Source organism: Pseudorasbora parva, chromosome 4, assembly GCF_024679245.1.
Source record: "Pseudorasbora parva isolate DD20220531a chromosome 4, ASM2467924v1, whole genome shotgun sequence".
NCBI lineage: Eukaryota > Metazoa > Chordata > Actinopteri > Cypriniformes > Gobionidae > Pseudorasbora > Pseudorasbora parva.
Genome location: NC_090175.1, coordinates 30,627,944 through 30,655,143, shown reverse-complemented (window position 1 = coordinate 30,655,143; position 27,200 = coordinate 30,627,944). Strand labels below are relative to the sequence as shown.

At 36.7% G+C, this 27,200-nt stretch overlaps 1 protein-coding gene across 5 annotated transcripts; it reads left to right on the top strand.

The window, feature by feature from the left end:
• Positions 1-27,200, top strand: gk (glycerol kinase). 5 transcript variants are annotated; one of them, XM_067441537.1, is made up of 21 exons: positions 1-187; positions 1,533-1,606; positions 1,875-1,981; positions 2,077-2,154; positions 2,280-2,359; positions 4,473-4,610; positions 8,116-8,225; positions 11,147-11,213; positions 11,588-11,605; positions 13,227-13,262; positions 13,506-13,573; positions 13,718-13,760; positions 13,844-13,924; positions 17,134-17,212; positions 17,312-17,408; positions 22,796-22,880; positions 23,251-23,371; positions 23,515-23,658; positions 24,320-24,406; positions 24,965-25,051; positions 25,704-27,200. In XM_067441537.1, the coding sequence occupies exons 1-21, from the start codon at positions 95-97 to the stop codon at positions 25,712-25,714; spliced, it is 1,704 nt and encodes a 567-aa protein (XP_067297638.1). In that variant the 5' UTR covers positions 1-94; the 3' UTR covers positions 25,715-27,200. The 5 variants fall into 5 exon arrangements, with proteins under 5 accessions (XP_067297638.1, XP_067297637.1, XP_067297639.1 ...); XM_067441536.1 differs by having other exon boundaries at positions 25,701-27,200; XM_067441538.1 differs by lacking the exon at positions 11,588-11,605 and having other exon boundaries at positions 25,701-27,200.

Sequence of the window (27,200 nt, the reverse complement as noted above, 5' to 3'; positions counted from 1 at the left end):
GAACTGAGCGGGAGCAAGGGCGGAGCGCAGAGCAGTGGGCGAGTGTCCAGTGTTATATTTCTGGCTTCTGTGGTCACTCACGCTTACTGATTCAATGAACAGTACAATGGCTGCATCGTCGAACAGAATCATGCTGGGCCCTCTCGTAGCTGCTATCGACCAAGGCACTAGTTCCACACGTTTTCTGGTAAGTTGCATCTTGAGGACATGTCATCATGTTGTGGTGGAGCGTACTGAAGTGACTCTCACACAGACAGAGATTGGAGAGTCCTCCGTGCCCTTGCCAACATGTGCTGCCGGCGGATAAAGATGCCAAAGCCGGGTCAGCAGGAGTTCTGAAACAGCGGTCATGCACGATTGGGTTTAGTTTCTGGTTCTGCTAGTTTTCCGTAAGATGACAATTGAACATTAGCTGAATCTGTCTAGTTAGCTTAATGTTTACGCGGTGCTTGTGTCTGAAAATATTTATTTTAGTGCAACCGACGGGATATTTTGACGCTAGTCGAGTGAACCCGTTCAGTCCAGATGCTGTTCATTTCTGGCTCTCTGTGAGATTTAACTTGCTAATACGTTTTACCCAGTTACACAATGATTGGATTTGAGCAGCATTACACATTTTGAATTGTAACTAATTTTCAATTGCCACTCTAATAGGGTGTTTTATGAACAACTTTTTATATGACACAATCTTTTTATATGACACAATCAAAAAGTTTCTCCATACAGTGTATACGATATTGTCCAATTAGGATTGGGGTGTTGTGGTGTCCAGGTAACTTGGCAGCAGGTGAGAGACAGCCTAAATTAATTATTCGAACATTTTTATTATAAAAATAATGAAAAAATTAATATGACAAATAAAAAGTAGATATGACAAGCTCATGACAGTGGACAAACCAATTTGATGTATTTTCTTTATGCCTTGTGCTTTCTTTTGGTCCATTAGGGAGACAAAAAAGAATGTGTGTTCATGTTAAAAATAGGGAGTGCTTGTTAAAACCACAACATTTTTCATATTGTTAAAATGTTTCAGTGGGAATTGTCACTCAACTGAAAAGCTCAGAATGAAATATAATACTGTGGTTAATGCCTTTTTAATAGTTGGAATTTCCAGTTTTCAACATCACTGACACATGACTGCAATACCACACTGAAATGTATCAGACAAGTCAGAATAGGTCAGGGAAATGCTATTCTGTTATTCTTTTTCCAAAACATTGAGTTTTGTCTGTGTCTGTCTTTCTCTAAGTTGAACAGAGACAGCTTGGAAGAAGAATCTTAATTGGTCAGGCCATCTGCACCAAATATGCAAACATACCTGACTCTTATGGTATCAAGAAAAAAAGTAGAGTCATTCAGGGCAAATAAAAACAACATGATTGTTAGTTAATTTTTTGCGTTAAAATAGGTTAACATTTGGGTGCCATTTTGGACCATTTCATCTGACATTTCTGAATGGAGCAAGATGGTTCATGATAAGTGGCTTTAATTCATGTTTTCTGTATTTCATGTTTTCTTTTTTCTTATTTTAGGTTTTCAATGCAAAAACAGCAGAGCTTCTCAGCCACCATCAGGTTGAGATTAAACAGAGCTTTCCTAAAGAAGGGTGAGTGTTGTGTCCTTTCTGTAATTTAGATGACATGCTGGTTCAGTGGGTCAGTGCATTATTTAATATAGTAAGAATAAAACTTGTGGTTCAAATCATAAGTTCACTATTGGTTCATACTGTTATTCTAGATGAGCTGATTATCATTTCTTCCATTCACTTGGATGGCAATGAATGTGTCAACTGTGTGCAGTGTGCTGTAAGATTTGTGCAAGTTTCATATGGCAGGTCTGGCTGAACATTAAAAATTATTATTGTCTGTTGTCAGCTGGGTGGAGGAGGATCCAAAAGAGATTCTTCAGTCTGTGTATGAGTGTATGGACAGGACCTGTGAGAAACTGACCCAACTCAACATTGATATCTCAAACATAAAAGGTACCTGGATAACTTGCTATTTCTCTGCACCTACTATTACACTTTGCTATTCTGGTTGTGTATTTTAATTGATTTGCTTATTTTAATCTTTGTAGCCATTGGGGTGACAAATCAAAGGGAAACCACCCTTGTTTGGGACAAGGAAACAGGGGAACCACTTTACAATGCTATAGGTAAGTAGCATTACCTCACTTTTATATATAAATGTCAGATTGATCAGAGATTGTAACCATTGTTTTACAGTTCAGAATCTATATAAAATAACCAAATAATTGACCACTTATTTGGTTCTGTTTAGTTTGGCTTGATCTGCGGACCCAGTCCACAGTAGAAAGACTAATCAACAAAACTCCTGGCAGGAATAAAAACCACCTCAAGGTGAGTGCCAGTGTCTTTCAAGATATAAATGATCTTGAACAGCTACATCCACAATCCATTATTATATAAAATAATTTTCAAAATATCTGTCAGGAAGTCAGTTTTTAAATCCCCATGAAATCAAGATGGAAGTTTTGTGGCTTTTTTGCCATTCTCCGCTTCAGGTTTTATTTTTCCAAATGCTCTTTAGAATCTGAAGTGTCCCCAACGCTAACGCTTCTTCAATGCATCTGAAATCGATCACTTTTCAAAACCGTTTTTTATATGGTAAGTGATGTATTTTAAAAAAAAAGTGATCAATAATTTAAGTTAGACAGCTTCTGCATTATAAATGGGGCCACTTACAAGTGGCTAGTAATGGAATAATGCCATTTTAAGTGTTTCACCACACTTCATAACCATTAATAAAAAAAAAAAGATCTTTTTTTTAGTTAGTAACAGTTTCATATTAATTAAATATAAACGGGGAAATCTATAAATTTTAACCAAATTTTTAATGCAACTGTGGTTGTCACAACCTGTCACATTTTGACTATTTAAAAAAGGGGACTAACACTTCAATATGCCCCATGCAGATTTATTTTGGTTTCAAATAAAAAATTTAAAACTTTGAGGAAAAACTGCTCATAAAGCAACTTCACTTGACTTTTAAAGTGTAGTATTCACCCAAAATGAAAATAATCCCATCATTTACTCACCTTAAATTATCCTAGGTGTATGACTATCTTCTTTCAGACGAACACAGAGTTATATTAAAAAAATATCCAGGCTCTTTTAGGCTTTACAATGGTAGTGAATGCCAGACCTGATTTCGAAGCCCAAATAAGTGCATATATCCATCATAAAAGTAATCCATACAGCTCCAGGTGGTTAATAAAGGCCTTCTAAAGCAAAGCGATAGATTTTATGTAAGAAAAATATCCATATTTAAAACTTTATATACAAAAATATCTAGCTGCCGGCAGACGACCCACTCAAGTCGACTTAGACCACAAGAGGTGGATTAGTGTTTATCACCACGATGACTTGCACTACATGGCTAACCTGCTCTGTAGGTTTTATTCTAGGTTAGAGATCGCAAAGCCAAACTGTATCAATCAGCTGCAAGCAAAAATGTAATAAAGCCACAACCCCTGTGTCTCTCGTTCCAAAATAAAGCAGTTTATAGTGAGAATTTTAAAGACAAAATTGCTCATCCTTTGGTGCTAAATATTTATTATATTTATATTATGTCAATTATAATTACTTTAAATTAATATAATGTATTCATAAAATTATTATATTAATTGACAAGTAGCCAAATATTAATATGAATATAATACATGCTTTAATATTTATTTTAAACAATGTATTTTTTTGAGCTCTTTGTGAGCCTATACTTATTAAGCATATTTCTTTGATTCACATCATGCATTAGTCAGATATTCTTGTAGCTGCCTTCTCAATCTTTCGCTGCAGCAGCAGTGTTTATTCCTGCCTTGTGAACACATTTTAATTTCATGATCATTTTCAAAACGATCTCTCAATCTTCAGAAGAGAAGTGAATTGCATTCTCTCTTGCGAAGTGATTTAAACGAACACTGTGATTGGCTCTTTGCTGCACGTGTCACACTTTCAGATGCAGAGTTTATCAGAAACTGGATTAAACCTCAGTTGACTGAGAACATTTATACCAAGCTTTAAGAGACCATTGAACTTGATCTAAACCAGGTTGGATTTGTCAACTCTGAACCTACTCTGAAATTCAGCTGAAAAACAAAACAAACAGAGTTTGTTCAGCAAGCTTCATGCAACAGGCCTCTGGAGTCTTCACCCACCCTGGATGGGTGCATTTTTTGGATTTCAAAATCAGGTCTGCCATTCACTACGATTATAAAGCTTGGAAGAGACAGGATATTGTTTAATATATCTCTGATTGTGTTGTTTGAGAGAAGAAAGTCATATACACCTAGAATGGCTTGAGGGTGAGTAAATCATGGGGAACATTTTATTTTTGCGTGAACTAACTCCTAAAGTCCACTCATAATTGTGCTCAAATATGCTGTATGTCATATCATGTTCAAAGTTGGCAAAATTTAATAATACTTGTTACTTCTCCTCTTGTCTCATAAAGCACAAGACTGGCCTCCCCATCAGCACATATTTCAGTGCAGTGAAATTACGCTGGTTGATGGATAATGTGGAAAAGGTCCATGAAGCTGTGCTCTCCCACAGGGCAATGTTTGGAACGGTTGACTCCTGGCTTATCTGGGTAAGAGCAGTTGGCAGTGAAGTATCTCTTATGTGATCTATAGTGATTTTGTGTATATGAGTTTAAGGTTAGAAGATATTGCATGGCTTTGTGGCAGTCCAATGTCGTCAGGCTATTAAATAATAATGATCATACTTGCTGATACTTCAAAATAAACTCAAGCACGTAGTCATAGATTAAAGGAACACTCCACTTTTTTTTAAAATAAGCTCATTTTCCAAGTCCCTTGTACAGTTGAAGACCCTGCACAGAATGAAACAGTTGAGTTTTACCGTTTTTGAATCCAATCAGCCGAATTCTGTATCTGGCGGTAGCACTTGTAGCATAGCTTAGCATACATCATTGAATCATATCAGTCCATTAGCATTGCTCTCAAAAATGACCAAAGACAATTTTTTCAAAGATAAAATTTTTCCTATTTAAAACTTGACTATTCTGTAGTTACATTGTGTACTAAGACCAACGGAAAATGAAAAGTTTAGAATTTTATACCGATATAGATAGGATCTATTTTCTAATTCCTGTGTAAGAATCATGGGACTTTGCAGTCGTACAATGGGTTTGGCGGCCTGATATTACGCAGTGCCTGAAAGTAGTCCTCAGATAGTTAACTTCCAATGGCACTAAGTTTGTGTCGTTGCAGATAATGCAGAGTTGCAGCCAGCAAATGATGTTGTGGATTTACTGTGCGATTAACCATGGTTTTCTCTGTCACTCAGCTAACATACACCCTGTCATCCACATCACTCATAAATGACAATAACTGATCAAATAAGACTTTGATGGGACAGACTTTTTTTTGGCAGCTGCCAAATAATTTTCAATGCAGGAGACACTGCGAAACCTTAAAGGTGAACTATGTAGTATTTTTGCAGTAAAATATCCAAAAACCACTAGGCCAGTGTTATATATTTTGTTCAGTTGAGTACCTACAATATCCCAGATGTTTCCAACTATTTGTAAATTGTGAGAAAATTGCTATTTTAACTAAGGACAGGGACGTTGCAGCATTGCATTTGAGAGAGTCGCCTGTCAATTGCGTCATATCTGCGTTACCCTCGGTTTCGGCTTTTATTTGGCAGGAGCGCTTTACTTTTAGCAGTGTGAACAACTGAACGCACGGAGTAACGTCATAAAATCGTTTTAAACACACTTAAATGTATCTAATATGATAAACAGAGCTCCATTACCTCAAAATCATAACCGGAAGAGCGGATCTGTGCAGGCGCCCGGCAAATGAGTCCCGTCCCGTCATAATAAAAGTCCCGGTATTCGCAAGGCGGGTATTTGTTTAACAATCGCTCCAGCAGCTTTGCTCAGGTCCATAACACTCGGTCCTGCTCTGCTTTAGACTACAGTAACGTTAATAACCGCATGCATGAACGTGATTTCTGCCCGAGTCCTATTTTTCACCGGCTGTGATGAGAAGACCACATCTCCCAAGATGCTGCGCTCACACTTTGCGTCATCAAACTACGCATTTGTTTTGCATAGGCGCCCTCCAGTGGACAAAAGCTGCATAGTGCACCTTTAACACACAACACAACATCACTATCGTAGTATTTTTTGTACCATAGAAACTGTGTAGATAAACAGTCCCGGCAGTTCCGCATTTATATTTAATCAAACTATACACCAGGTTACCTCACCAGAACTCTACTAACGTTGTATATACTGTATTAAGCAAATGGTGATCCTTAGTGATTTCATTCACAGGTAACGTTAGCTAAAGACAACAGCAGTGCTTTTCAATCTGGTCTTTCAAGCTAACAAAAAAAATTAGAAAAATAAGGTAATACTTACAGCCATGGGTGACGATACACTTTGCCCTGTCTGGCCAGGTTAACACCATATACTTTAGACACCGTAACGTTACCGTGGTAACACTGTCCATGTTTTCCAAATGGTCATCTGGTCCCAAATGCTTTGAGCAAACACGCAGTTTCTTGTTTGACTCTACCGGTGTTTTGATATCTATGGTTCAGAGCAGTCAACCACTGATTCTTTCATTACTTGTTTTCGTTGGTATTCTGTGAAACATGATGGTAGTATACACCTTCGATTTACTATCACAGCTCTTTACAACACACAAAAACAACGGAGTGTGTGCACTCTCTCTGTCTTCATAATAAGCAGCACTGTTTCAGCATATTTCATTCATATATTACGTTAGTCAAAATCAAAAGGTCAGAAGACCGAATCCATGTCGGACCATTTTTCCTTGAATTTTGACTCTTTTCTGACTTACCAGTTTGAATCTGCTTTCCTTGTCCCTTCTGACCCAATCTGTTCAGCCACACTTTCTCTTTCACATTTCAACAGCTCATTTTCAGTGTAACTGTTATTCCGGTACAAATAGATACGGTTCGGTATCTGTTAATATCTTCTGAAGCATCTCACAAACGTCTCCATGGTTATAAGGCACACTCTCTGCAAGCAGATCGTCACGCTGGTTATGTTGACAGAAGTTTGCCTATTTTCAGGCGCTGTGTAGTATCATTGCGCCGCTGCACCCATGACAGCCGCAAAGTTCCTACGCAGGAATGAGAAAGTAGTTCCTAGCTATAACGGTCTAAAAAATAGCAACTTTTAATTTTTCGTTGGTCTTCGTACACGATGTAACTAGAATTGTCGAGTTTTAAATAGGAAAAATATTAAAATGTCTTTGGTCATTTTTTTGAGTACTGATGCTAATGGACTGATATGATTCAGTGATGTATGCTAAGCTATGCTAAAAGTGCTACCGTCAAATACAGAGATGAATGGATTAAAGGTCCCGTTCTTCACGATTCCATCTTTCAAACTTTAGTTAGTGTGAAATGCTGCTTGTTAGAGCATAAATAATACCTGTAAAATGATAAAGCTTAAAGTTATTTGCCAAGCGAGATATTTTATTTAACAGAAGTTCCCTTTCAAAGCCTACACCGAACGGCCGGTTTGGACTACACACCTGCACTTCCTGCAGTAATGACGTCACTAGAACCGTTTGTTGACTAACCCTCCGCCCACAAAAACACGCAAAATAGGGAGCGTGGTCTTGCTGCGTGATCTCCCCGTTATGGTTAGAGGCGGGACCTTTCTGGGCAAAGTGCGTTAAGCTGCTGTCCAATCACAACACTGGAAGCGCTGGCCCAGTCAGAACTCGTTACGTGTTTCTGAAGGAGGAACTTCATAGAACAAGGAAATCATCAGGCCGTTTTTAGGACTGAGGAAACAGCGCTGTACAGATAAGTCAATTGTGTGAAAAATACGTTTTTTTTTTACACGTGAAACATGAACTCATGTTATATTGCACACTGTAAACATAATCAAAGCTTCAAAAACACGCAAAGAACGGGACCTTTAAAAAACGGTAAAGCTCAACTGTTTAACTCTAAAGGACATGGAAAATGAGCATATTTTCAAAAAAAGGTTGTGTTCCTTTAATTCTACTTGCTCCAGTCAGTGATTATTATGTAAATATTTAAACTTGTTAAAATAATAGGTGATAACTCCTTACTTTCAGTGCTTGACAGGGGGGAAGAAGGGAGGTGTCCACTGCACAGATGTGACCAATGCCAGCCGGACCATGCTCTTCAATATTCACACAATGGACTGGGATCCAGAGCTCTGCATGTAATTATACATTTGCATATATATATATATATATATATATATATATATATATATATATATATATATATATATATATATATATATATATATATATACAGTCTTGTTCAAAATAATAGCAGTACAATGTGACTAACCAGAATAATCAAGGTTTTTAGTATATTTTTTATTGCTACGTGGCAAACAAGTTACCAGTAGGTTCAGTAGATTCTCAGAAAACAAATGAGACCCAGCATTCATGATATGCACGCTCTTAAGGCTGTGCAATTGGGCAATTAGTTGAATTAGTTGAAAGGGGTGTGTTCAAAAAAATAGCAGTGTGGCATTCAATAACTGAGGTCATCAATTTTGTGAAGAAACAGGTGTGAATCAGGTGGCCCCTATTTAAGGATGAAGCCAACACTTGTTGAACATGCATTTGAAAGCTGAGGAAAATGGGTCGTTCAAGACATTGTTCAGAAGAACAGCGGACTTTGATTAAAAAGTTGATTAGAGAGGGGAAAACCTATAAAGAGGTGCAAAAAATGATAGGCTGTTCAGCTAAAATGATCTCCAATGCCTTAAAATGGAGAGCAAAACCAGAGAGAGTGTGGAAGAAAACGGAAGACAACCATCAAAATGGATAGAAGAATAACCAGAATGGCAAAGGCTCAGCCAATGATCCCCTCCAGGATGATCAAAGACAGTCTGGAGTTACCTGTAAGTACTGTGACAGTTAGAAGCTAATCTATTTTCAAGAATCCCCCGCAAAGTCCCTCTGTTTAAAAAAAAGGCATGTGCAGAAGAGGTTACAATTTGCCAAAGAACACATCAACTGGCCTAGAGAAATGGAGGAACATTTTGTGGACTGATGAGAGTAAAATTGTTCTTTTTGGGTCTAAGGGCCACAGGCAGTTTGTGAGACGACCCCCAAACTCTGAATTCAAGCCACAGTACACAGTGAAGACAGTGAAGCATGGAGGTGCAAGCATCATGATATGGGCATGTTTCTCCTACTATGGTGTTGGGCCTATTTATCACATACCAGGGATCATGGATCAGTTTGCATATGTTAAAATACTTGAAGAGGTCATGTTGCCCTATGCTGAAGAGGACATGCCCTTGAAACGGTTGTTTCAACAAGACAATGACCCAAAACACACTAGTAAACGGGCAAAGTCTTGGTTCCAAACCAACAAAATTAATGTTATGTAGTGGCCAGCCCAATCTCCAGACCTTAATCCAATTGAGAACTTGTGGGGTGATATCAAAAATGCTGTTTCTGAAGCAAAACCAAGAAATGTGAATGAATTGTGGAATGTTGTTAAAGAATCATGGAGTGGAATAACAGCTGAGAGGTGCCACAAGTTGGTTGACTCCATGCCACACAGATGTCAAGCAGTTTTAAAAAACTGTGGTCATACAACTAAATATTAGTTTAGTGATTCACAGGATTGCTAAATCCCAGAAAAAAAAATGTTTGTACAAAATAGTTTTGAGTTTGTACAGTCAAAGGTAGACACTGCTATTTTTTTGAACACACCCCTTTCAACTAATTGCCCAATTGCACAGCCTTAAGAGCGTGCATATCATGAATGCTGGGTCTCATTTGTTTTCTGAGAATCTACTGAACCTACTGGTAACTTGTTTGCCACGTAGCAATAAAAAATATACTAAAAACCTTGATTATTCTGGTTAGTCACATTGTACTGCTATTATTTTGAACAAGACTGTATATATAAGCTAACTTGCATATGCAGTTGCCAAAATAATGTTATTTAAAGGGATAATCCACACAAAAAAAATCTCTTATCATTTACCCTCATGCCATCACAGATGTAATAACTTTCTTTCTTCAGATAAACACAAGACTTTTAGAAAAAATATCTGAGTCAAAATAATAGTGTAATAAGTATATGGAACTCCAAAGTTGACACAACATAAAAATTATGGTAATCCATATAACCCCAGTAGAGAAATGATTTTCTTCTAAAGCAAAATGATAGTTTGTGCAAGGAAAATACAAATTCATTATTTTATTTTTTTTACTATAAGCCGTCACTTCTGGCCAACTGTCATTAGTTTACACTTGACATAAACATCAGCACATTGTAAAGTATGGTTTAAGCTCTGTGAAACTCACACGAGAAGGGATGTCCTCTGTGGTTCTTGCATGAGCTTCAGAACACATTGACATCATGCTTCACAGCTTGCTGACATGGCACTTTACATTGCTCTCATGAACCCGTATCTGACAGTTTGTCAAAAGCTAGGTTTTTAGTTAAAAAATGTCTACCCTTTTAAATCAAGACATGACTAAGTTGTACATACAAGGTGTCAGATACTCATGGACAATTATTAAAGGGTGACGAAGCACCAAAATATCATACTGAGGGATCAGATTGTCTATTATAAAACATACTTTTGAGCGGCCCAATGTTTTATGTTATGAGACAGCGCTTTTTATCAAGACAAACTTATTAGGACTTAACTATGGATCCAAAGGTTTTTTTTATTTTATTTTATTTTAGTTTAGTTTAGTTTTTAGTTTAGCACAATAATATTTTGAGATTGTACTTATTTTTGTTTGTTTTTTGTCTAAGTTGAATTTTATCAAACATTTTTCATTATATTGCATTTATGATATTATGTTGTTACATTTTTAAAATCTATCTGCTATGTAATAGATAATGATGCTGATGCTGATATGGCAATAAACTCATACTACTACAAGGTTTAAAGTTTAGCAAAGATATGAGGATAAGTAAATGATGTGAGAATATAATTTTTGGGTGGAGTATCCATTTAAGGCTGGAATACACTACACGACTTAATCTGAACACTTGTCGACTTGTAAATGGTTACACAAAATAGTGTAGTGTATTCTAGCCTTCACTAATTCCAGCCTTTTTTAAGATATTTTATAATGTATATTTCTTAAATAGATATTTTGATATACCAATGGAAATTCTGCCAAAAGTGAGAAGTTCTTCAGAGATTTATGGTTTGATGGTAAGTGTTTGACTCCTAACAGAGAATTGATTTTTGTACTTATGTTGTTATATAATGCGTTGTTAGGACTCTGTTGTGATAAATTGTCGCACTGCTTTAAAATCTGTCCTACTCAGGGTGCAATATAAATATTTCTTTGCATACTGTGCAAGAGAGAAATGATCTTTGCTCCAGAGCAGTGCTTGTCAAACAGTAACTGTCTTCCCTTTGTACTTTAACTGTACATACACAAAATCTAATTGCCCAAAACATGATTTCCATTCAGATTTGAACTTTGCTGTGGAGCAGTCATTTCACCCTTTGGATATTTTAGTATGTCCCTTTTTGTCATGATTATATTTTGTGTCCTGTGATTTCTTTGGGCTGACTGATAGAAAATCAGCTCTAATCTGGTGAGTATTCTTTAGCTGTCCATACACTGTCATGTCGGAGACAACATTTCTGTCATGTTGTCATCACAGAAGTTGGGTTCATTTCCAATATGGTGCAAAGATCTGTTTCCTATTTTGGTTATAAATGCATTTAAAAAAAAAAAATTAAATTTAAAAGTTGTCTTATTGGAAATGTACTGAATGTTGATCTTGTCATTGTTTTTCCACTGTGTTTTGGCTTGATGCCAGGGGCCTGTACCATGAGGGTAGTTTAACAATCTCAGGGTTACAGGATTAGTTTCGAGTTGACAAAACCAAACCAATCTATTCAGGCTTTGTTGGTACCATGATGCTGATCTTCAGCTTTCTCTGTCAACTTAGGCTTTAATCCTGAGTACAGGAGCTGTGACATCCGTAGTGAACAGCCAATTACATGCTGTGGATCAGTAATGTGACATCCGTAGTGAACAGCCAATCACATGCTGTGGATCAGTGATGTGACATCATTAATGAACAGCCAATCACAGGCTGTTGAACAGAGATTCACTTCTCACGAAATTGAGATTCATTTCTCAAAAAAGAAAAATATTAAGATTTTAAACTAATTTACACAGCAAGAAGAAAAGAGCTGTCTTTGAAAGAGGACTCCTAAAATTAAAAAAAAGTATATGTCAACGCAATTAAAAGTTATGAAGTTAGTTTAGTTGATATATAGAGAGAATTGAACATGTAAGTTCAGTAAGTGTCTTTTTTAATAGCTTTATTTATTGATTTTAAAGCTTATTTGTATTACTTTCTATAGGCTATTTAGATTAATTTTAACAAAGTGTCTATTAATAATTGATTAACTCAAATGTGTAATTGATTAAGGGTATAATAATAACCTTAATTATATTTAATTTATTATTATTATAAATAAGCATTGTTAAAAGCCAGACGCTAGTCTTTAAAAACCATTTGCTATGTAGTGCCCTTTAATTTGGAGTAGAAACAGGTGTGTGACTTTATTGCATCAGAAGTGTGTAACTTTGCTCAAAGCTGATTGGTCCAATTTCAGGTTGAGATCTCTTAATCAGAACATAACCTGCCCTGGAGCAGGTTAGCTGTGGAGCCTAACCTAAAACCCAGGAATTGCACAAACTAAGTGTAAACATATCTGGCTAACCAGCTAAACCGGCTTCATGCTATAGGCCCCAGGTGCACTGCCTATCCTTTTCAACAGCTTTTGAAGTTTTTATCCAATTTAGGAACTTTCTCATTTAGTGTTTTGGTTGTGGGCCTTCTTTTTTTTCTTTCTCCATGGCTGAAGATGCACCATCTTGAGTTGCAGTAATGAAAAGTTGCTCAATTACTTTTTTCTACACACTTGTTGAGTCACTGTCACTCTGTGTGGTTTTACCAGTTTGTAGGGTTTGTGTAGAGAAAATACGTTATAACACCGCTCCAGCAGATGATTTTGACATGCCAAAGATGTGCCGTATTCACTAGAAAGTAGACTATCATTATTTTTATTTTAATCAGTGGTTTGAGTTTTTGCATTAAGCAGGGGGTGGTGTAATGCATGTTAATTATTACATTATTTTTATATTATTACAATCTTCCCCCATGTTTTAGTTTTAAATATATTATTTTGTTTTTACAGAAATCTGGCCCATTAACTGGTGTGCCCATATCAGGGGTAAGATTATTAGAACAATTTCTGTTTCTTTCTTTCTGTCTTTGTCTTGTTTAGCCAATGTCTCTTAACTTTTGATTGTGTGCATTGTATACATTTCCATGCTAATATATTATATGCATTATAATCAATGTAATTATCCAACATAAAAAAAAAAAATTGTCTTCAGATCCTCAAGGGTAACACAGAAATTCATAATCTACACTTTCTGTAGTCCTTAAAAGTAACTTTACTTTTTGTTTATAGTGTCTTGGTGATCAGTCTGCTGCCCTGGTTGGACAGATGTGTTTCAAAGATGGACAAGCCAAAAATACGTATGTTTTAGTTTTGTTAATCTTAAGCAGAATATGTTGCTCTTTACACAGTATAATGTCTCAACAAGCAAAAATATTTAATAATACTGAATGATGTTATTTGTGATTTTTGAAGTTTTTATGTTTTTCTTTTCTAATTAACAGTTATGGGACTGGTTGTTTCCTTCTTAAGAATGTAGGAACAAAGGTATTCGATGTACATATAGCTTTTAAACGCATTGTTTTTTTTGTTTTGTTTTTTGTTTTAATTTGCCTTTTTTTTTTTTTAAGCCTGTAATGTCGGACCATGGACTTTTGACAACGGTCGCGTATAAACTAGGGCGTGACAAGCCAGCCTACTATGCACTAGAGGTAATGTTGTTAACTTTTGGCATTGTTGTTACATAATAAAATTGTCATCCCATATTATGTTCCTGGCAGACTTTTCTTCCCAAAGCAATATTGTTTAGGGATGCACTCAGGCCCGTTGCAAGGGGGGTACAAGGCCCTCTGCGATTGTGATGTGTGAGGCCCAGGGGTAGCCAGGTCTATATTGACAAATAATTTGTTGTTTATGTGGATTTAAAATAAAAATTTGGATATTCAATAACAGCATTGGGTTCAAGAAGTTAAACTGTAACTGAACTGTGCAGTGCGCACATTTTTACCCTTAAAGGGTTAGTTCACCCAAAAATGAAATTGATGTCATTAATGACTCACCCTAATGTCGTTCCACACCCGTAAGACCTTCGTTCATCATCGGAACACAGTTTTAGATATTTTATATTTTAGTCCCAGAGCATAATGCAGTCAATGCCCACTTTACTGTCCATGTCCAGAAAGCTAATAAAAACATCATAGTAGTCCATATGTGACATCAGTTGGTTGATTAGAGTCTCTTGAAGCATCGAAAATACATTTTGGTCCAAAAATATCAAAAACTACGATTTTATTCAGCATTGTCTTCTCCATGTGCCTCCGAAAAGAATCAAACGGTTAATGAATCAGTGAATCGATCAATGATTCGGGTCGCCAATGTCACGTGATTTCAGCAGTTTGGCAGTAAAATATAAAATATCTTAAACTGTGTTCCGATGTTGAACGAAGGTCTTACGGGTGTGGAACGACATTAGGGTGAGTCATTAATGACATCAATTTCATTTTTGGGTGAACTAACCCTTTAAATTATGTTCAGTGAATGGGTCAAACAGGTTTACAAATCAGCCTGAATCCACTTGAATTAGTTTGGACTCGGTAGTTGCGTTTTCAGTAAAGATTTGCACAAAACCTTTGCGATATTTAGGCTGCTAAATGTCGATTAAAAAACTATTGCGAAAAGTCGCCGTTTCCATTAACTACTGTTATGTGTCTAAAATGTTTTTTCCCTCTCATGATAAGTCATTCCAAAAAGTATGCAACATATGTTGGTAAGTTTGTGTATATCCCAGCACCGCAATAACCATTATTTTTAATGGAAGGATAGTCATGTTATCCACACATTTATTAAAATTAAAAGAACAAAATGTTTAAATTTGCATGGTGGTAATTCAAAAGATTTTGGCTTTGAATTTCGTTTGTTAGAAATATGAACTGCATTTAGAAATGCTTTTAAAATTATAAACATTGTGTTTAATAAACAAAATGTTTTGAAATGAAGACAGCGTTTGGAGTGAGTGCTTGTAAAATAATCCGTTCCCTGAATCAAAGACCTTTGTGAGTGTACACAAATAAAAGTACACAGTTTATAGATTATAATTATGTCTTGCACATATCTGTAGGGCTAAAAATGTCTATTGTATTGTAAGTTTTATCCGCTGCCATAAAGGACAATGTCCATCAGAATGCGTCAGTGACTGCGTCGGCCATGGGTTAAAGAAAATGTAGCCTTATTTAATTAGGCTATGTTTAAATATTAGCCTATAATATATTTTTTTAATTTCATATGTTGATTATTATAAAAAAAAAAGCAGCATGAGTAAGATTATTATACATAAGATTCGCATATAAGATTCGCATATGTCTGGAGACATGGAGTGGGGTCAGGCATTGAGTTGTGTTTTAAATAAAAGTCTTTATTCAAAGTGAATTTTGTTTCATTTTTCAATGAGCGGGTTTTCTAGTGTAGTCTATTTACTTGAACTTCTTGAGGAAGTCTATAAATATATAGTTTCAAAGGCAGCCAAAATCTGTAGTGCTAAATCTGGTAAAATGTTAATAAGAAACATTACAAATTACAATTTGTATTTATAGAATACATTCATGAAAAACTATTTGTAGAGATTAGATTAGAATTTATTGAACATCTTTTTGAAATTTTAACATGCTATACTATCATAATATGTACGGCTTCGGCAAATAGCAGCACAAATCACTTCACATCAAATCACATCATTCTGCACATCCCAGGTGCAGAATGATGCCCTGGAGCAACAAAGAGTCACAGCGAGTAGCGCTCCACGTTGAAAAGTTTAGGGCACAAACAGAAGAGATATTGTGCATACAGCTCCGTTTATTGAGCCTTTTTTTTCTTCAGTTTTAAATTCCATATAGTCCTCTGAATGTTCTACTCCAGTGTTGTGATCTAACAGACACTGTAGCGAGTACAACATAATTTAAACCATAATAAACTCCAGCAAGAAAATCATTTTGTGCAAATCCACAGACCTTTATTGCAGCATTGGAGCTGACACTATGATCGGTTTCATCCCCATACTGGCGTGATGAATCATATTTCATCCAAATCTTTTTGCTTGAAGATCGATGACTGCTCCTAATCCACAATCTGATTTCTGACTTGTGATTCAGCCTGAATTAGGGCTGCACGATATTGGAAAAACTGACAATGCAATATTTTGTTTTTCTTTTTTTCTGAAAATATTTGTACTGTTGGTAAAGAATTAATCACTAGGATGATTTGAGTTATTTTGTTGTGTAGTTTTGTAAATAGAATGAATTAATACAATTCATCTTTCTTGATTCAAGTTTCTTTTTTGTTTTTTGGTTAACATTGGTGACAAACAGCGGCAGGTACATCAGGCTGCTGTCACAAGATAAATGCACTGATCCATTATAATATGTATCCATTTTATTTCTCAATAGTTTAACACATAACCGACCATGATTACGAGGATTCTCCAAGATGGGCATTTTGACTTAATTTTGCGTATACATGTCTATTCAGGCTCAAAAAGAATAGAAATATACCTGAATTCACGTGCTGTCTTGAGTGTGCACAGAAATCAGTGCACGAGTTCCAGACTTCTTGCGCTTAATATTTAAACTGACGGGACTTAAAAACACAAATGATAAACTTTCACTCTATGATGATTTAACTGATCAACCATGATCGCTATACTTGACATCTTGCATCCCTAGCCTGGATCATAATCACTCATGACTTGACTGATAGTGAATATTGGATCAGTGCATCCAATACAGATTTACACAACAGTTGTTAGAACTGGTAATTTTATTCCATCTTTAAAAACAAATTAATTTTATTAATTTCTCACAATTACTTTGTGATTTTAAATGATATAGCCATTCCTTTAACCTTATTCATTTGCAATTCTCTTTTCTAGGGTTCTGTTGCCATTGCAGGAGCAGTTGTGCGTTGGCTAAAGGATAATCTTGGAATTATTCAGACCTCTACAGAACTTGGTGAGTTTTTATGAAAAACTACTGTATGTATACCCAATACAAGACCATTTAACCAAGTTTTGTAATATTTCAGTATAAACACTTCACTTTCCACTGCAGAAAAATTAGCTGCTGATGTTGGCACATCATATGGCTGTTATTTTGTCCCTGCGTTTTCTGGATTATATGCACCATACTGGGAACCAAGTGCTAGAGGGTAAGTAACTGATCCATCCATTTAAAGAGTTGCTTCAGCGATTTAGCATATGGCTTTGTATCAGTAGAAACCCGGACGTATATTCGAATGATCGAAAACGCCAGACTGAGCACATGCTGTGAATCTGTTACCTCAGCTCTAATCACGCATGGACTCATTCAGCTCATTTATCATGATAAATGTAATCTGACTCCTGCTGCATTTGTGCTGTGACACTTGTGTCTGCTCATTCACATTATATTGATCAGACACGTTTAGTTTTTAATCATAGTGTCTGTTCTCTAACTCAGTGTTTCCCAACCTTTTTTTAGTCATGGCACCCTATAAAAATGTTCAAAATTTTGTGGCACCCCCTCACATATGTGACCAGTCACGGAAAGTAGGGACACAAGTCTGGGGCATTTTGAGTTATTCACGGATTCTGAAAGTGTAGTCTCCAAGCTTTCCAATGATGTGTAACACCACCATCTGTTGTGGCCATCTGAATGTATGCCTTTAGAAAAGTGTAAACGAGAGAAAACAGCCTCTCAAGTTTTGCAGTTCTCACCTGCTGGGAGTGACAATAGGGCTCATTTACATCTCATTTAGATAAGCCATACCCCCTGTAAAGCTGCATGGTTGCTAGTAACGACAGATGCAACGGGAAAAATCGAACCACATACTACTAATAATAAAGATGCTAACATTACCATCTAAAGCCCATTATAGTAATGTTTTTTTTTGGCAAGTGATCCGATGCTAACGATTACAATTAAAACGACAGTTAAGAACAATAGGTAGGTATGGGAAGGGCTAAACATGAGATAACCTGTGTTCTTAGAATGAACACAAAAGGACAAACTTTGGTGTTTTTGGAACACTCCATAAGAAACAGAAAAGTATTCTTGCAAATCTTGTTGCCTCCAATGAAATAAGTTTGCCGGGGTCTTCTTAGTGGATGTACTGTGCGTCTGTTCGAAGGGGATAAAGACAGAGAAATAGCTAAAGTTCCTAACCGTGGCTGTAGTGTAGAGGTAAGGCGCATGTCATTAAGTTTTGACGCACATCGATCAGTGGTTCGAATCCGCCTTTTGCCACACACTCTAACCGAGAAACACTTATTAATAAACACATGTTAGATGCTTTATTTCCACTAACATTTTCTCAATTCTTTTTGAAAATAAATGCCTTTCCGATCTGATATGTGATGGGAAAAGGGAGTAGAGAGAGTGTGGCAAAAGGCAGATTCGATCCTCTGATCGAGTTGCGTCAACTTGATGACATGCGTCGCTTCTTACCACTACACTATAGCCACGGTTACAGATTTGAGCCATTTCTCTGCCTTTATCCCTGTCAAATGTTACCATCGCTATAGCTACTGATTTCTTACAGTCCAACTCGTCTGACGCCTGTCTGATACATTCTTCCTCTTCTTCATCTTCGCTCAGTTGTAGATTAGGGTATTATGCAGTCTTATTATGCCGCTTTCATCGTCGCTTGGATCATCTCTACAGCCGGCCAGAGCGCTGCATAAATAATTAGCCACGTGTACCTTGGAGGGCGGGGCAATAACAAAGGCCAGTATGGAAATACACACAGACAAAACAAGGCGATTTCAACCTCAAAATATACGCTTTTAAATATGCAATTAATGCCATCTCAAACACGGAGAGTCTTCTTCGTGATTTCAACTAACAGATTCTGCAAAAAAGTGAAAATCACATAATTTGGAAAAACAAAACAAAAACGCTTCTTTCTCATTTTTCTCAAGAGTAGAGCTGCCGACTTGTGTCCCTGGTTTCCATGACGGGTCACATATGTTACGCTAGGGGTGTAACGGTACAGATTTCTCACGGTTCGGTTTGTATTGCGGTTTTAGGTTCAGTTTCAGTACGGTTCGATATTTGCTATGTTCAGGGGAAAAATGACTACTGTCAAATAAAAATAAATTAAATAAGAACAAATAACTTAAATACAAGCAGCAGCACCAATAAATAGGCTACTACTGAGCAAATATACTTATAAAATAAACAGTGCTTTTCAGTTTTTTTTTAGGTAGGTCTAACATTAGTTTAAATTTTTATAGAAATTGAATAAAGTAATCAAATGTAAAATAACTGCAACTGTTTAAATAAAAGATTAATCCTTATTACTTACAAGAGCTATTCAATCAAGAGCAGTTAGTGATGTCCTTAGCTAATGTTTGCCATTAAAAACAGACAGCAGTAAAGGCTACTGCCCCTTTAAGACCTAATGCAAGGATATGTGTAGTCGACTGTATAAAGTTCAGTTAAGGCATATACAGACTATGTCTGCTAGGATACTCATCAATCAAGATGGACATGTTGACAATTTTTGAGTTTGTTTTTTCAAGCGCAAGACTTGAAAGGTAACTCAATATTTGCGCACTGTGAGATGTGTGCGCTCTTTCGGATGAGTGTACAGAAACAAATCTTCTCATTCGCGTCTTCTGGCTCTACACCCGGGTGATGACGGCAAAAAGCTTTGAACAAACATTGAACAAAGTTTACAAAGAGAGACCGGTTTGCCCATGTTTTTCTTTTATTATCGCTGTTGTTGTAGTGTATCACTGAGGAGCCAGTACGTGTATCCATAGACAGAAGCATACATAAAGCATTATTATAAGCATTAAGTTATAACCAGGGCTTGACATTAACTTTTTTGCTCACCAGCCACCGTGGCTAGTGGTTTTCCAAAGTAACTAGCCACTCAGCATTTTCACCGGCCACATTTTTGCGGTTTGGAAATTACATTTTATATGATAAAAGTTGACTTTGGCATGCTTAAATTACTTGATTTTGAGTCATTTTACTTGATTTTGAAGATTTAAAACCCTTTCAAACTTTCACATGCAGAGTGACCACCCAAAGCAAGACTACATTGTATATCACCTGTGATGTGCAGGTGTGCAAGGGCCAAGGGCTGGACAATCAAAGCAAATTACACGTGTGCATGTGTATTTAATTATTCAGGCACAAGGAGAAGTGTTGGGCAAGATACTTGGAAAATGTAGTGAGCCAAGATACCAGTTAGTCTACATTAAATTAAGCTTCACTACACTGAAGCTGGGGGTAGCTAGGAAATGTAGCAAGCTAAGCTACAGCAACTTGGCAAAAGTAGTTTACTACATCTGAGCTATTTTTTATTTATTTCATTTTATATTAAACCACCTTCATTCCAATCAATGCTATCTCTGTGATCAATATAATTCAAGCAGATAGACATGCATACTTTTTCAGTTATTCAAAAATTGTCCGAAATCAATTTGGCAACAAAAACATGTGATCCATATTATTAACAAAACCAGGTGTCAAAAGTGTGTGTATGTTCATCTGTATGTGTATGATACGCATACGTACCTGTGTTTGCATGTTTATGCTTAATTTAGATTTGGGCACTTTTGCAGGAAACTGTAAGTTAATTTACAATTCAACTCAGCTCAAAGTACAGTAGCAAAAGAATTAAGACCTGCTGCAAACAGTACCAACATGGCAAAAAACAAAACGTGCCTATATCTATGTGTGTGTGTGTGTGTGTGTGTGTGTGTGTGTGTGTGTGTGCCCTTGTTTATATTACATTGTGGGGGCCAAATGTCCCCATAAGGATAGTAAAACTTGAGATTACCTACATTGTGGGAACCAGCCAGCGGTCCCCACTTTTCAGGAGGCTTATAAATCATACTGGATTAGTTTTTTTGAATGAGTACCTATAGAGTAGCATTGCATCCTGCATATCTCCGAAAAGTCTTTATTTTTTAAATAATTATATAAGAAAGATGCACTGTTCTGAGTCTTTCCGAAAAAAGCCGAGCGGGTGGGGGCGTATCGTGTGAGCGGAGCTAAATAATGACGTGTGCACGCCGCTGCTATTGTGTTGAGTGCGTTGTAAAGCTGTGTCATCCCTAACAGCGGGAAAAAACTTTATTCAAAATAAAAATATGGCTTTTAATCAGATACAGCCATACATCTATGATCCGGAATCAGACCCAGAGACTGCAGTTAAACAGGAGCAGCAGCAAAAACGACTAGAGCAGGACGTCTGTATGTGGTACAAGTTATACACTAACTATATAATATGCTTAGCGACTTGTGTTATTTACATATTTATACTTGAATTATATCGTCGTATTTTTGTCTTTGAAGGTGTACATGTGAGAAGTGCAGTTGTGCACGTGTGTGTGTGTTTACGCGTGGTTTGTGTAGACAATTGTAACGTTATTAAGCGGACTGGTTTTGCACGGCAGGCTAAGTTAGTGTTTACATAGAAAGACACGGAATAGTAGCGCATTTAAATGAAGAAGCGCGCTTATTTAGTTCAACATATTTCCCCACTCTTTGTGTATTGTTGTTTGGATTGCTTTTACAATACACAAACATAAAGTTACACATATAGTGGCCAGCTAAACAAATGTACACGCACTACACATCGCATGCTCCATTGATCAATTTCTATATATAGTAATATATATAGTAACTATACGTGATCATGTTTGGGCTACTTGATGAGCATAGGCAAAAACACAGACATTTGAAGCAGTCTAACTCATCTCCTGCGGTTCTAACGTTGGGACCTTTATCGTTGGGACTGCTCCATCATTCAGCATTAGGCGATCGGAAAATCCGGCGTCGAGCTGGGCCTTGTTTATGAAACAGTCGGCACCGAAATGCAGCGAACAGATATAAACATTCGCGCAACTCAGTTGCTGATCCGGAAAAGCGAATATTCCATCCACTGTTGCCTTAACGCAGGGTTTTTGGGGAATCTGTGCAGGACTGTCTTGGTCTGGCAACCAAAAACGCACTTTTTGATGTCATTGTTAATTGTGCACATTACCTGTGCAGCGCAGCCTACGAGCCAGCGCTTTGATGGGCGTAATCTGTTGCTTTCGCTCTCTCCCTCTCTCTCTCTCTCTCACGCTCTTCCGGTAGAATTGTCCGTACGGCCCATACAAGGAAATTCCGCCCCCATTAACGTCAAAGTGGACGCATGATCGCAAAAAACTTGCCGAAACTTTTGACTAACCGGAAGTAGTATTTTTGACAAAGAAATACTCCCATCAAACGTCCACCTTAACTTTTGAAACTTTGTCTATGTTTAGTATGGGATTCCAAGTCTTTAACAGTGTAAAAAGATCAGTATGCATGAAACAGCATTTCACCCCCCCTTTAAAAGGTAATTTTCGGCTAGTCTCTGTAAGTGACATGGAAACACTAAAGCTTGAGTTAAATGTGCATTGCATTAGAGTAAGGCACTAGATTTTTATAAAAAGAAAAATCCTATTTTACATTTTATCACTTGTGAAATTCTTCTTTAAGTCCAGTTGCAGTGCTGTGTGTTATTAAATGTGAAATGTACAACATTGAGTCTCTGCCTCTTGCTTCCAACAGAATCATCTGTGGTCTAACACAGTTCACCAATAGAAGTCATTTGGCTTTTGCAGCACTCGAAGCAGTCTGTTTCCAGACAAGAGAGGTAGCGTTCATGAATTGACATTGGTCTGCATGAATGTACGTCCTAATTAAAATAATTTCTGATACAAAGCATGGATCAGACTAATAGAAACTTATGGAATCTCAACTAAAATCTTAATTTGAATTGTAAATAGACATGTGATAATAACCAGGATAATGTAGTCAGCCACAGACTTCGTCACCCTGATCACCCTGTTGTGGTTTATTTTATTTATCAGGGTCTGATTTACTGTACATTAGCCCTTACTTATTTTTTTACAGTTTTAAGGATATAGTCTAAATTCGAGTACTGATGTTGTGAATAAATCTGTGGCTATGACTTTTTTTTTTTTTTTTTGTGAGGTGTTAAAGGATGCAAAAATTTGTTTCAGATTCTGGATGCAATGAACCTGGACAGTGGTATTCATCTATCTCAGCTCCAGGTTGATGGAGGCATGACATCCAACCGGTTACTGATGCAGCTGCAGGCCGACATACTGTGCATCCCAGTTGGTAAGATGCACATTTTCATACAAAAGTCTGAAAAAGTGCATCACATTAAATATTATTGAATTACCTGTGTGTCTGTACATGAGGATGTACATAAACGCGTTTAGAAATGGCAGATATGGGATGTAAATTGTATTTATTTACAGTTAAGCCATCCATGCCTGAAACAACAGCTCTGGGTGCTGCCATGGCAGCAGGAGCAGCTGAGGGGGTCAGTGTTTGGAGCCTTAACCCAGAAGATCTCACAGAGGTCACTTCAGAAAAATTTGAACCTCAGATCAACCCAGAGGGTAAACTAAAGCAATCTAAAATCCAACACACTGCAGTTCATAACTAATGCAAATTATATGTACAATATAGTTTTAGCATAAAATTAATTGTTTATTTAATTTTCAATGTGGTTCAATGTAATGCTGGTAAACTATTTGATACCATCCAGGCCTTAAAGGAACTCTATGTAAGAAATGCATTTCAATGAATCATAAAATGGCCCTAATATGTCAGTAGACATTAAGAAATTGTTACTTTCAAATACTTATGTCACTGACAACAGTAGTCCAGCCAGGATATTGTCATTTAAAAGTTGTTGTTGTAGCCCTCAACTGATGTTGATGTTTTGTACCCTGAATTGTGTTTTGGACTGAAGCTCCACCCTCCACCTATCTACCAATCAGGTGTTTCAACTAAGTTTTTACGGCATCCGGGTTGCCAGGTCTGCTCTAGTTACCACAGCCGCAGCTACAAACGACAAACGTTCCTACTGTATCCTGTTGCCTATCTAGCAACCTCGAGTCAGGGGGGAGGGGGAGAGGGGATAGTGATTGCAGTACCAGTTTTGGCCACAATCTTACATACACTTCCTTTAGCATTGTGTTGTAAAGTGTGTAATAACTAACTGTTGATTAGCTCTCTAGTTGTAGATGAAACTGACTTTTTTTTTTATACTCTCAGAGAGTGAACTGCGATATGCTCGCTGGAAGAAAGCTGTACAGAGGGCTATGAACTGGGAAACCACTGAGCCAGTCAACAATGGAAATGGTGTGTGTTTTTTTTTAATTTTACTCAATTGACAATTTGATCAATCAACTAATCAAAGAAACAATTGCAAATTCAAATAATTCAGTAATTACATGTTGTTATATCTAAATGAGTAAAAAAAAAATGCATGTATGGCAATTTTTTGGAAATCTGGAAAATGATCTCATCACTTTTGCTCAAATTGTTTCAATGTTTTTTTTCCATAAGGAAAAAAAAAACAACCAAGCCCAGAACAATAGTCAAAGATTGATGTAGGGTTAGAGTAATCAATAACCAGAGGTATTGACACAGAATGTCCGAAGTCAGGGAGAATGGATGTTCAGAATTTTGCAAGAACGCAAAACTTGTTTTTTGTTTTTTTAGTGGGGGTTCAAAGTCTTCCTTCTGGAGATCTGCTTTTCTGCAAAGTTATTCATTACCTGGTTCTCTGCAATAAAGCAAATCTCAAAGAGAAGCAACTAGTTTCACAATATCAATAGATACTTAATTTTCCCAATTGTTTTCTCTTTCTTTTCACTGTCTTGCGTGACATGGACCTGTGTTCTGGACAACCAACAGAGGAGACTAGTATCTTCAGTAGTGTACCCTTGGGCTTTTACATTCTGGGTAGCATGTTTATGTTAATTGGAGCAAAGTACATTGCAGGTCAGTGTGAGAGTGTGTGGGAGTGAGATGGTGAAAGAGATAGATGCATGTTTTTCTGTGTCCTTCTGCTTAAAGTCCATCGGCCTGAGAGAGTGGTAAACATGAGAATATTCACATGTTAATGTTTCAGGAAAACCACCACACATCAGTTCTTTTAATATGATGCAAGTAGATATCTTGTAGTATGAATGAATGGCATAGACTAGCATTTCAATTCCTGTGGGTCTGTAAGAAGGAAATTATAGAACAGGTCCTGTGTGATGAGAGATACTCTCAGCAGTCGGAAAATAAACATTCCACAGTTCTCTTTTTTTCTTCTTTTTTTTTATGAATTGGAGAGTGCTGGTACTTATGGCTGTAAATATGTAGCTTGGTTTGGTGAATTTAGTGATGGAAAAAGGTACCTGTTCTAGGAATCTCCGTCTGTCCCAAATGTGCTTTTACTGTCACTATCGCTTCTTCTATTCAGTGTTGGTTTTCACTTCTTCAGTCTCCGTTCATCCCTTCTCATCCAGTGCCACGCTATCTTCAACATTTCCAAGCATGCTGAAAAACATACACTTTTGGCTCATTGGTTGAGCAACACCATGTTTGTGCTGTTCTAACTTTGTCTCTCTCTCTCTCTCTCTCTCTCTCACTCATTCTAAAGCAGGGCAGAAGTAGAATTGAACCCGTTCTGCGTTTCAGAAGATGGGAGGCAAAGTCAGAAGAACAAAAGAGGCTTACCCCTTCAATCTCAAGATGTGCTTTGGCAAACTACACCACTATCTAAAGACATTCCAACTGAAATAGAGGTTGTTAATGTTTCCTGCAAACACAGTGCCTCTAAATTTTACATAAATATCTTTCTGGCTATGTAGCAGGAAGATTTATTGACTATATTTAATATGACAACATCAACGTTTCTCATGTCATGTGGCTGCACCTGCAGAGCATTACTGTAGTATCCTCACACTGTTCACAAGAAGGAACTTTACACTTTGTCACTGAAGTTGAAGTGGCTCAGTGTTTCTAGTATTTTGGCTATTGGAATTTGGCCATTGTTAGTAAGCACCTCTCAGTCGTGCTAATAAATCTTTGCCAAAATTGATTTTTCTAATGGCACTAATCATCATGTGTCTGTTTGAAAGAGCAAGATATAATAATTAATTTAGTTACTTTATGAAACCTATTCAGGAGACCATTTTAGTGCACTTTATAATGTATTATGCTGTTTTGTGTATAAACAGCAAGGGAACTGTACAATCTCATGTAAATAATGTGACATTTTCCTCTGACAATTTAATATGCATTTGTCTGTTGGAAAAGTTTTTCATCTTGTTGATGCATCCTGTGCATAGAAATCAAGTCAAAGTACCTAGTCCAAAACACTGTGCCCCTGCTTGATAGAAGTTGCACTACTGCATCGTCTCAGCCTTTGACATATTTACTCTTATGAGAGACCATTAAAAAAAAGGATGTCACTTGAGCTGTGATGAGTCAATATTGAAAGAATTACTGACAAGGTTTGTGTCATTTATATTTAAACAAACATACTGGTTTGGTATTAATTGTAGAGCATTGTTTTGTCGTATTTTTGTTAATGTCACTGAAATTGTGCATGTTAATTAAATTACTGTGCCGCTCAAGAAAGCTATGAAGGATGTTAACATATTAAAATAATTTTATAGTAAGAAATTCCTTTCAGTTCCAGCAACTGATTCCTTTTTAAATGCCTAATTTGAACTCAAAGGAAATAGTCGCCACTTGATTTTCTGTCATATGTAATATCTGTGAAATGAACTATCATAAGATCACGATTACAAATTTTGTAGGAGGGGATTGTTTTTTTTTTTTTTTTTTTTTGCCAAACTTATAATACAATTGCCAATTTAATGATTTTGCATTAGTGTACATTTTAAAGAACAAATCTGTTTTGTGAGATGCATTTTGATAATGTACTCTGAAAGGTACTTCCGTTTTTGCAATTGATTTGTATCCATGGATACTTGAAATGCACTATAACAAAACAAAAAAGCCAGTATTTATTTTCATTCATTGGTTTTCTTAAGTGTATGTTGCTTTGAATGTTGAAAATTTGCAAATAGTAACATCTGGGTTGTAGATGTTAGTGCAGTATTTTTTCTTGGATTAAAGTTTGTGACGTTTA